Source organism: Cuculus canorus, chromosome 9 (assembly GCF_017976375.1).
Source record: "Cuculus canorus isolate bCucCan1 chromosome 9, bCucCan1.pri, whole genome shotgun sequence".
Classification (NCBI taxonomy): Eukaryota; Metazoa; Chordata; class Aves; order Cuculiformes; family Cuculidae; genus Cuculus; species Cuculus canorus.
In genome coordinates this window covers 21093580-21106018 of record NC_071409.1, presented here as the reverse complement: position 1 = coordinate 21106018, position 12439 = coordinate 21093580, and the positions used below count along the sequence as shown (strand labels likewise).

The 12439-nt window shown below is 43.3% G+C and overlaps 1 protein-coding gene across 8 annotated transcripts in view; it reads right to left on the bottom strand.

The window, feature by feature from the left end:
• Positions 1-12439, bottom strand: part of MECOM (MDS1 and EVI1 complex locus) — a 344439-nt gene that overhangs the window by 27398 nt on the left and 304602 nt on the right. For 5 of the 8 annotated variants that reach the window (XM_054074326.1, XM_054074319.1, XM_054074322.1 and 2 more), the window contains 4 exons: positions 10034-10136; positions 7642-7858; positions 4003-4150; positions 2787-2943 (listed from right to left, as the gene is read on the bottom strand). In XM_054074326.1, the coding sequence (XP_053930301.1) occupies positions 2787-2943; positions 4003-4150; positions 7642-7858; positions 10034-10136 (625 nt within the window). The remainder of the gene's footprint in view (positions 1-2786; positions 2944-4002; positions 4151-7641; positions 7859-10033; positions 10137-12439) is intronic. The other 3 variants (XM_054074321.1, XM_054074323.1, XM_054074327.1) reach the window with 1 other exon arrangement.

Here is a 12439-nt window from a genome sequence, read left to right as displayed (position 1 = left end):
TATATTCAAAAGTCAACAGAACCGAGAAATATTCTACTCTGAAGAAAAGCAAAACCACACACTTACAATTGAGATATATCCTTACAAACTGTTAAGGGAGATGCAAATTAATCATTTGACTAAATATATTTTATCTATGTTACAAAATGAAGTTAAACCAATAACGGCAATATCATTAAAATAAGTAAATATTTATTATTATAATCTCAATCAAACAATTAATGGTTGTACTGAGTACTTTACCTTTCTGATCACAAAAACTATTTAAAAGTATTTAATGAGGTGCTGCTTGTTTAAGTTGCCCCTTGCACTTAACAGGAGTCTGTTCACTCCATGGGATCCCAAGTCTGGCAAAGAAATTCTGTGCCCAAGTCCGAAGCCCTTAGTCCCCAGAGTAGTTTTACTCTTGGGGAGCATTGTCTGAAGCCTGGGTGTAACACAGCATCAGTGAAGTGCACACCCAACACCGTGTTGGTTTCAGAGAAGACAATTTGTGTACATCTATTGTGCCACCTTCCTGGGTATTCCCAGGAGCCAGGACTCCTCAGATAAGTTCATGTTGTAAGACCTACCTTCTTTTTCATCATTTGACTTCTATATCCAACTAAATCTCTGCTTAAGCTTTAATAGATGGGGGACAGTTATCAACTTTAATTGCTTCCATGTATCAAAGCAAGAGCGGCTGGGTTTGATTTCTCCTATTACACCTTATTACACCCTTTAAATCTCAGTGCCATACTTTTCAACAGCTAACTTGTAAGGGAAGCTTCCCTCCTTGCAGCTTTTATTGCTCTGTAGACATCAGGTTTAGCACAAATTCCCAATCCAGCTCCCAAACTGCAAAAATTCATCTCATACCTCCTCAAACTCTGTACTGTGATTGTCTCTGGACCCCTAATTAGCCAGTAGTTAAGTTTGCATATTAAAAAAATTACTGTAAGTACTATTTTGAATATGTTCAGTCTATTATGGCATGTGGTTTCTATTTGGAGAGGCTGGAGATTTTGCAAAGGCAATGAGTAATTACCTTAGTGTTGGTGAGTTTTCACTAAGCTTGGGCGGTGTACTGTAATAAGAGACAGTTGCCATAAACAGACTGGTACAAGTAAATCATGGTGTGTGGGCCTTCTGGTGGAAAACAGATATCTCCTTTAGGTGACCGTACCTCCCGCCCATCACTCAGCAAAGCCTACCAAACATGTGGTCTCCAAACCCTTTTGTTCTGCAATTACATGGCTGTTATTCATAGATCGTTCAATGGGTTTTCATCCCATGTACTGTGTGTATGAAGAATACTGGTTGGCTTTTTGATTTATCAGAATAAACAGCAACAAAAAGCATTTGAGATGTTATTTCATTTAAGAGAGATACTACTTACAGATTTTTACATAGGGCATTGACTGCAATTGGACTGTCTGAAGACTCCCTACCTGGCCAAAAGGTACTGTTTTCTAATATATTTATAATCTTTAAGTGCAATTAAAGATTTATAACCTTTAAATGCAATTAATTCACTTGTAATCAGGTTTAAAAATTATTAGTGATATTTATTCTTGAACCTTATTTTACATACTGTCATTGAAGAAACGTAAATCAAAAGTATTCTCTAACCCAGATATACAGACTTCCCACAAATGAGTCTTTTAAGCTAATACTCCTCCCCTCGAGGAATTATCTTAGCTTGTAGCTGCCATTTTGTCTGGGCGTGGAGTTGATATTTCGGTAAATTATTGTCGAGAGCAGCAAAAGATTATGAAGCTTAGAGGACAAGTAGAGGAGTTGGTAACAAAGAACAAAGTGCTTATAAAGCCACAGCAGCTGCCTGAAAAGATTGTGATGGAAATTAGTACTACCAAGAACTATGTTCTCAAATATTTTCTTCCTGCGCTTCCCTGGTGAAAGGGAGATAAAGCAAGCTGCAATATTACCATGCACTGTTTCCATCTTCTGGCAGGATCTGGCTCAGCCGTAAGCACAACACGTGAGACTTGGAGGATCCAACTATAACCCAGGACAGAGTCAGGTCCACATATGAGGCAAACTTTATTGCTGGAGCAGCTGTTGACAAAGAGCTAATAGCTCAACTCAATACTTCAACTAGGGGCATGCAAGGGAGCCTCAAGGAGGGCAACTGAAATTCACTGCCTCTAAGGTCTATTTTCCAACAGCAGTAAAAGTCACGGCATCTTCTGTGGAGACTCTGTTGCCCAAAATTAACCCCTAAAGCAAAGTAGCCTTGCAGGTGCTGCTGGCTCTCCCTAATTCCCATCATATCCCAACCATGGCAGCAGCTGCTGCCACCATCTCCTGCCTACCCTGGCACTGCCCTCTCCTGTCCTGCACCAGCACCACCCCTGCCCTGTGCAGCAGGGACGGATCCAGCACAGGGAGCAGTGCGAGGTGGGGCGGTGCTGGTGCAGAGGAGCAGGAAGGAAAGCAGTCAGCTTGGTGTGTTTGAAAGCAATAAGGCTGCAGTCACCAAGCCTGGCACAGCTTCTTCTGGCTAAATCTCACTCCCCACTTGCTCTTCATATCTGTGCATGGAAAAATATCCCAAGGACAACAGGTACATTTATACAGCACACAATGTCAGCCTGAAAAGGAAAATCATATGAAAATAATGCTTTAGACTGTAAATTAGCCAGTGCACATTTAATAACTCACAGCCCCCATGAAGCCAGCACAAAATTCAAAGGGAGCATAACACAACCTCCTGCTTCCAGATTACGCTGCTTTTTGACAACAGAAATAATACTTAACCAAAGACGTTTAGATGAAAGACTTACATATAAAAGGTTTGACACTGCTGTGGATGTGTTTATGCTGTTTGAGGCCTGAAGAAGTAGCAAAGGTTTTGCCACACTCTGGACAAGCGTGAGCACGAGCCCCAACATGCTGGGAACGAATATGCCTCTGAAGGTTGCTGGGGTCCGTGAAAACCTGCTAGGAAATGAGTACTGATTAACCAAGAAACTTAACTGCAGAAGAAGCCAGTTATTACAAGAGTCTTTTAAAATTCAAACCTTAGAGCTATTTGGGAGTACTTGAGATCAAAAACCATGGCCACATCGCAGCCTCACTAATGGGAATTGACGGGAGTTGTGCCTTTAAGAAGGCACCTCAGTTTCCCAGGTACAGCCAAGGATGTGGTGGATCTGTTGAAACTTTTGCAGCGGCTGCAGCAAATGCACTTGCCCCTGCCATTAGAAATTGTGCTTTTGAGGCCAGGAACTTCACAGAAAATGAGTCAAAATGTGGCTGCTTGAAACCTCTAAGCATTACTGCAACAGAAATACTTTATACTGACAATTGAGTGTGTGGCAGATCCTGTACACAACATAGTGCTAGCACCCAGGGCTCGGCTGCATCTTATGAATGAAAGCTCAATATAAAATTCGCATTATTGCAGTAAATCTACTTGAAAATTATTAAGTACTCATACAAAAGGCCTAAGCTTTGGGAATCTGGTAAAAAACAATATAGAGCACCACATCCTATACAAATAATCTGCACAGCAAACCCAGTGTTGGGAAGTAACAGAGATGCTCTGGAGGTGAGATAGTTGTACTCATTTAACACAGCTGGGGTCTATTGCTTTTTTTTTATTATTATTATTATTTATATTGCAGTAGTGTCCTGAAGTTCCTGGTCCCAATGGTTGGCACACAGCCTGGGCACCCATCCACCTTGCATTTTCTCAGGGTTCCTTGCCCCTTAATGGTCCTCTTACAGCCCAGAATTTCTCACAAGGTGCTGAGCTCTGAGCTCAGAGATGCTCAGCATCCTGCATCGGCACTCGGTTCAGGCCCCATAGCCACTTCCAAATTGAAGAGGGTAGAAAAATAACATATTTATAAAGTAGAAGTGTAAAACCTCGAGAAACCATTGTGCATGGCAGAAACCTTATACCCCTCTGCATCCCAGCCCTAGGCAACCCCACTTCCATGCTCTCACGCATCCAGTGGCACGAGAAGCGGCAGGCAGCCTACAAATTCACTGTACCTTGGCACAGTTTTCACATTCATAGTGCTTCCCACTGTCGTGTGACATTTGGTGACGTATCAAGTTGGACTTCCAGTTAAAAGCTTTGGGGCACTGGTCGCACTTGTACTCCCTCTCCTCACTGTGTGACAGCATGTGCTTCTCCAGGCTGTGGAAACAGGAATATGGCTAAGTGAGGTCCCATGCACACACGTAGGTTTACCATCAGTTTGTAGGAAGAGGAGACAGCACAGCACATGATTAAAGGAAAAAAAATTAAAAAGCTCCAAAGGCTGAATTCCTACAGACCCAAATCTTTTGAGTATCAGGCTCACCCCAGCCGGGAGGCAGAACACCCTCCCTCCTACCACACTAACACGTCCTCTAATGTTTTGCTAGGCCACTCGCAAATGCTCCAGGAGATGCTGCTGCCATCACTCCCTAAGGAGATTATTTCATACACCTCTCAATATTTCACTCTGGTAATTCTTCCCTGCAGTCTGAATTATTTCTACCTTACGACTTTCCCTATAAACACACCTTGGATCCCATCACCTGGTATAACTCCACTCCTTTGATGGAAGTAAATTTTTCTTACAGCAGGAATAACTCCACTGGAGTAGGAGAGAAGGAGCAGAAGAGGCCTCTAAATATGGTACACTACAACTGGAGTTATACATAATTATTATTAACTGAGTTCAATTGTGTAGCTGCCTATTCATTCATTTCTTTGTAGTTTATTCAGTCTATTAGTAGGATATTTAATTCCTCACCTAATTTCTGTTGCACACCTTTGAATTCATTTTCATTTGTGAATTTTCTATATTTCTTTTTCATTATTAATTAGTAGCAAGCATATAATTTTAAAACACCTGTATTGCTTGGTCACATACAGCATCATAATTCACACTATGGCTTGAGGAAAGACCACTACCTAATTTAAGAACGGATTCAAAGAAAAGCCACTGGAAATTGGAATTTTTACCCTGGAATGCCAAACTGGATCAGTCTTCCCTTACATGAAGCTCCCATCAATCTCTGCTGAATTGGTGGACAAAATCTGCCTTGTCTACATTGTGCAGCCCAAAGAGCAACCTTCATTCTCAGCCACAGGTAATCGAAATACTTTCACCCTGCAGATGCTCTTTTTCTTCTACCCCTCTCAGACTCCTTCCTCTGGGGGGAAAAAAATAATTCTGGCTTCCACTCCTAGTACTTCAATAACAACTCACTCTCCATCACGCACTGGTAAACAAATTTGCCAGAAGACCTAGAAAGACTCTTGTCCGTAGCTCCAGCAGCAGCTGCCGGACGCCTGCTGCAGCTACGTGATCTGCCATCAGCACTGGGTAGTCCTGCCCCCAGATTTCCATCTTCCTGCTCAGCTCTTTCTCCATTTAATTATGAACACCCTCAAGCATGGCTTGTTAGGGCCTTTTGTTTTATATAATCTGGATATAGCACACTTTGGTACTCTTTTGCTGTGAACTGTCTTTGTGGTGTATTAGCCTTTCAATAATTAAAGAGTTCGGAGAATGACTGCATTCTCTCTCATTTTTCACTCTTTCTCACAGTATTGGCCATCTATTTATGATTACTCGTTCTTTGTTTTCTGCCCTTCCTCTTCAATATTTAATGTTTTAAGCTAAATTTACATTTGCTCAACGATTCCCATATGTTAGATATCACCCTCTAGTTTGCAGGCAGAAAAGAACTTTAACACCGAATAACTCGCAACGTGGAAAAATGTAACAGTCCCAACTCCTGCCTCACCCACACCGCTGCAATCCTTTCAACCTGATCTACCTACACCAGCCCCTTTGAATCAACCACACACACGGAAAATTAGATACGTGGAGCCGCATACTGCTCAACAAGGCTGGTGAATAAAACCTTGTGTCTGCACAAATTTCCACTCAGCAAGGTTCACCTAGTACGCAGAGAGCAATGTTTTGAGAGTTTTGAGAGAGGGAGCTCAATTTTGCAGAATCATCACCTGAAGCATCCAGGAGTGGTTGTCTGAAGGTGCTGACTCTAGGCGTGCACAACTGTGTGCTAACCTCCAACAGACATGACAATATCCCGAATCATAGAACCATAGAATGATCATCCAGTTTCAACCCACCTGCCATGGGCAGGGACTCCTCCCAGCAGACTGGGCTGGTCAAGGCCCCATCCAACCTGGCCTTGAACACCTCTAGGGAGGAAGCATCCACAACTTCGCTGGGCAACGTGCTCCAGTGCCTCACCACCCTCATTGTGAAGAATGTCTTCCTAATGTCTAATCTAAATCTTCCCCTTCCAATTTAAAGCCATCTCCCCCTTCTTTTGATGCAGCCCATGATACGGTTGGACTCCTGGGCTGCGAGCGCACATTGCCAACTCATGTTGAATTTCTCATCAATCAGCACTCCCAAGTCCTTCTCTGCAGGGCAGCTCTCTATCACATCATCCTCCGTCCTGTATTTGCAGATTGCTCTAGCCCACTAGCAAGGTGTAGAACCTTGCACATGGCCTTGTAGAACCTCATGAGGTTCACTTTTCTCCAGCTAGTAAAGATTTCTGTGAAAAATATCAACCCAGACAATATCCTAAACTGACAAGTCAATATATAAGGGTCATATGATTAGTAAGCAATACAAATAATGCACCGCTGTATCCCAAAGGCCAGTGAATAGTTACTTAGATTGTGCCCACACAACGTGGAGTGGAAAGAAGATACTATGGGAATGTGGGAGGTGGGAGTGTGCTACAGACTGGCTGAAAGCAAAAGGTACCACCCTGGTTCTGGTTATACTATAAACTGGGTTCCTAAGAAATGCACTGCCTCATCACAGCAATCTGGCCCAGGATTTTGCTGCTAAGGTATCTCAGCATTACTATCAAATGTTGTTTGAGGTCAACCCTCCCCCATCCTGAAAGCATTAAGATATGAGTCTGTGAGGTACGTGCTGCAGAAGCTCCTATTGTGTTCTCAATATCTTTCAGCTATTAGCAAAATTTGCCATAATCTGTACCACAACACAGAAGCCACAAAAACTACAGTGACAGGAAAAACGTAAATGACCCTCAACATATAAAAGTTGTACTTTCTATTTACATTCTATGCATATTTCAGATACGCGGGCATATGGGTCTGTCTGTTTAAACAGCCATATATATATAAAAATGAGATGATCCTGAGTATTTCAAGACAGTATGGCTATAAATATATGCTAACAGATAGACATATCTATATCAACATCTACAACCTGCATCTAACTAGCCTGGCTTGTTTACAAAGATAAAATTGCTACCATCAGTGAACAGCATTCAGAGATGTTTTCAGTTATTTCTAAGAAAAACAAGGAGCCCAGCCCTTAGCCGATCTGAACTATAATCACTCACCAGCTAAAGACCTGATTATCAGAAGGCCCAGTTCTTAATTTAAGGTCCCCACTAAGGATTTCAGTACAAGGACCAAATTACTGATTTGTTGAGACTCCATTCCTCTCCAAGTCATAAAACACCAACTAACACATAAGTATTATTCATCTTCATCTTTGTTTTCTACAGAAGACAAAGGCATCAGATTCTGTCCTGGCTGATGCCCTGCATGATCTGACTGAAGCCATTACAGAATTTGCCTCATCAAATCATGTTGTAAGTATCTACACCTACCTTTGTAAGTCTGGGAAGACCTGATCACACTCTTTACACTCCTGGATTTCATGCACGTCCCGTAGGTCATTCTCATTCTCAAGTTTTTTCTGGAAGTCCTCCTCCACCATGGAGAAGGCAGAATGTGGCGTGCTGCAGGGGAACTTCTGGTGGTCTACAAGCTCAGCCTTGGACTCAAAGAGCTGGTCACAGTCCTCACAGCGATATTGCCGCTCCTCTGGAAGATAAAGGGGTTGGGCACAGGAAGACTACATCAGTTTTCAGTTATTTCAACTATTGTCCCATCAGGAGTTCCATGACAGTGTAGTTATGGCTATTGAGAGACAAAGAGAAGATCCTCAAAAGAAACACAGATGTCTTTTAACATTTTACAATAATACATAATAGTGGAATAAAACCCATTAGCTGTGTGGGTGGCATCCAATAGGGATCCCTAACACTGGCTTAGGACAAAAGTTAAGAGTGTTTATATACTATCCTAAACGGGGTTATACAGAGTCTAAAGTGGATATTGAGTGGAGGCTGCCACTATCTGCCTTTCTGAAGGAAAGAGACTGACTTAGACACAAATATCAGCATCTAAATAGTCAAAATGGTGTTTATTATAACATTTTTAAGAGTCTCTTCATTTCCATTAGAATCATTTGCAGTACCTAACCTATCCAAAGCAGGGCAGAGACACATGAAGTTCATGTAATGATGACCAAGGACCTTGCTTTAAATTCCATAAACTAGTTCATAACATGTTGCTTACTGAAAACGAGTGTAGAAGCTCACTCAAGTGTCACTTTGGAGTGAATACTGTATTCCATTAGTTAGCAATTTCTGCAGAAGAATAGATTAGCCGAAGAAAATCCTGAAAAGCAAACTTGGAGAAAAGCATCCCGTGATGTTTTTTCCTACTGGATTTTCTACTGATGGTGCATACAAGGAGCCAGACCCCCTGGTTTGGTCCCGGTGTTAACCTGTCCTACAGATACAAACGCCCAGGTCAAAAAGGTACTGAGGAGTCTAACACATCAACTGTAGGTAGTCAGTTACTACTTGACAGTTGAGTTGATCCAGAGAAAGCACCATAGGGCTCTGTTGTCCACTGTCCACAAGCAATACTTTGGCTCAGCTTTCTTATATACCAGCCCTGTGGGACACACTCCTGTGTGCAACTGCTGACATCTCCTCTGGTGTCATTTACACAACAGCTACTTGACTATAATGACCAGGCATGGAAAACACTATGCTTGTAATGGGGGACATCTTTAGCAATAATCTAACAAAGTTACCACCATGGAAAACAGAACCAAACACAAACCCAAACTAGAACGAACAAATAATACTCTCTTTTTTCTTAAGGGAACAAAAGATACTGCAGTACAGGCAGTTGTAAGAAAGTACAGTCCTGGATACCTCCTGTCCTGGGAAAACCCCTGTGTACTGTCCTGACTCCCTCAGAATTTGTAAGACATCCACATTGGCATCAACTGCAACCTAATGGACATCAAGCAGAAACCCTATACCCAGCCCCTACTGCACCTGCATAAGCCACTGCCCAACAGGCAGCAGAGCAAAAGGAGCTTTTGGAGATAGGGGACAAATCTGAGCAATAGCTCAGGAGTTTCAGACCCAGAATCCATGCGCTGGATGAGGGACAAATGGGCACGAGGAATAATGGCTCAAATGTTCTCATAAGTAGCAACAACATAAACAACCTGAGATTTTCTCTTTTTAACAGGACAGAATAACAGTTATTTGGCTAAGTGACAAAAATGGCCAATAATCACAGTCCAGTCACATCCTACAGGAACAGCACAGACCAGAGGGAAGGACATGGACTCTTGTTCTCCTTTGGCAACACCCACAAAATGACCAAGTTTCAATTGTGAAACCTTACTACTTCCCTCAGATACATCTGCAGACCTCTGTTTCTGTCAGGGAGGTTCCAGTAAGCGAGAGTAAAAGCTGAACAACATTAGGAGTTGCAAGGATGCAACGCTGGGAAATATCAACTGTGCAAACTAGACCTTGTCAGATTAGCAGGTAGAAAACATAACAGTGAATGAAGCTACACTCCTGGCTGGACCGGAAGCAATGAAGAAAATAAACAGAGGATTCCCAGTGCCAACACTAGCATTACTTTTGAAAGTAGATCCATTCTTTAGGGGAACTGAAGAAGTCATGATAATATTAGACTGCTTTATGCACTTAACAGCTTTCAGAGAAACAGAAGGGCCGAAGACAAATACAGCCGTGGTCCAGCTTTTCTCCCTGGCTACAATGAAGTAATCTTGGATTTCAAGAGGACTACAACTGAAGAGAAATCCCTCTATTTTTTTTGCTAAATATCATTGATACTTTCCGTTAGATTAGGTAGATTAGACAGTATGAAATGCCTAACCGTGAATGTCCGGAGCCATTGTTTCATGTGAATAATCTTCACTCTTCATGAACAGTAAGAGCTCCTCTCCTGGCTCAATATCTGCTACCACTCTGTAGAATATCTGGGGGGAAAAAAAAAAAAAGAAAAAGCAATATGAGTACCACAACAGGCAAAGAAGCATAAACCACTGCCAGTGAGTATTACAGGATCAAAACCACATGGCCAGACCCTGCCTTGGCATGGGTGCTGGCTGCCATTTGCTGGAGAGGTGCCCACTCTGACTATAGCAGGTCTGCTCCCTCCAGCCCCAAAACTGCTGGGGCTTTGGGCTCTGTGATGATAAAAAAATGATGATTGGTTTCAACAGCTTCTGCTGCAAAATGAGCTGCATGATGGCTGCAAATATCACCAGCAATTCACATGCTTAGTCATACCAAACCCAGGTACAAAGTAGCTATAAAATGCATCCCGGAGTGATCAATGGAAGGGAGAGAACTCCTGTTGCACTGGGAAAAAGCTACTAAAACTGTCCTGAGAAGGTGCTGCTGTTTAAACCGTAGGCATCCAATTCCCCCCACCCCATTTCAATCATCAGGTGCGAGGCATATAAAGCAGTGTGCTTCGTTAGTCCTTAGCTTCAAACGGGAATCAAAGGAAAAATCAGTTTTGAATGAAGAAAAGCTGCCAGCAGCCAAAGCTACGGGTGGGAACTCTGCCCAGTGGCACCTGGTCCCGCTGCACAGGTGACATCAGGCTGTTTGTCACTGGGAAGGAGCCCGCTGGAGAAGTAGGGCGCTGCTCCCTCAAACCTGTGCAACCAGAGCAAGCACGCACCGCACCGGCACCGTAGGCTCTGCTGAAAGGAAATTCCCAAAATCCATCTGGCTGCTCTGTCTCAGCAGGAAATGTGAAGAACACTAAAAAGCTCCATGAAGCAGCTCAAATAAACATCACTAACTTCCTCAGGCCTTCTTAAACAAAAATGCACGACAGCTATGTTTCCTTCACTAAAAAATGATGCGTTTGTCTTTTCTTGGACCAATATATTCTTAAAGGTTTAAAGGTTTTGTTCTCAAACTCTTAACTCTCGATATTCATTTCAGTGCACTGCAAGAAAGAAAGAAAATCAACTCCACTGTTTAAAGTCAAACAGATGCGTTTATCACAAGGCAGGTGCTGGTACGAGAGATGTGAGGCTGTTTTCCTTGCCCGGACACACAAGAACCATCACCCATCGGGTGGTTTGGCAGCAAAGCACATACCCATGTCCTCCAGGAGGTGGCCGTATAGCCTAATCGTTTCTTTCTGCACAAGCAGCCTTTGCCCAGAGATATGGGCTAAATACCTAAAAATAACTAAATAAGATAGGTTTCCTTGCATTTGTTTGGACAAGGGTCCCAAAAACTACCGTGGAAGAGGTGTGCAAGGGAGTAGTGGTGAGGGCTGCCAGGGCCAGCTCATCCCACTGCCGCAGCGCTCCCCCTTCTCCAGGTGTTGGGAAAACACATCAAGCACAAGGTACCTGTGCCACAAACCTCTGTTTAATGCAAATTTTTCCCATAAAAGCCAAAGGAAGGAAATTATGGGCAACCTGATCTGTCCAGGCTGCACCTCCCTCCTCTTCTACACCAGCCTGGATGAACCATGGGCTGGGTCTTCCTGGGCTTGCCATTTTTACCCTGTCCGAGAGGATTTCAAAGTCCACTAAGTATTTTGGAAGGTGTGAGGGACTGAGCATGTCATGGTAGGGTCTTGTGCATGTCTCCTCATGCAGTCAGGCAAACAGCCAGTACCACAGGCTCTTCCAGAGCTGATGCTGCCGTTGGTGCCGAAGGATGCAGGGCTGGTGTGCAGGGGATGTATCTGGGGCAACACAACTTACTTGATCAAAGGCTGAAATACATTTAAGTGAAGCCAGCTTTCAACTCCCATGAATAAATCTGATGTCAGCATTGCATCCAATGAATATTTGCTTTAAGTATTGCTTGTTTTTCCATTTATTAGGATAAACGTATTGAAAACTGGCTTTTTTTCTTCCAGACGTATAATGGCCACCACGCATCTGAAATGGAAGCTGCAGTCTGATCTGTGGAAAATAAGCCTGGTTGCTCTGGCTGGCTGGGAGGGGAAATAATATGTGTATGGCATTGCACCCTGCCCAGAGAGACTTCTACAGACCTCCCTGCTGCAACAGCACCCACCTCCCACTTGGAGTGGGAACCAGATCGGGCCCAACTCATGGCCTCGAGACCTTCACCACCTCAGAGGGATAATGCCCAAGCTCCTTCTCCGCCCAGGACTTGCCTCGGTGTTCCCGGGTTTTGTGTCACGGTCAGGTAAATCCAGCTGTTCCTCTGAGGTCAGCAGTGCATCTACACCAAGGAGTGAACAAAAACCACAGCAAAGTTTTCCCCCGTATTTTCT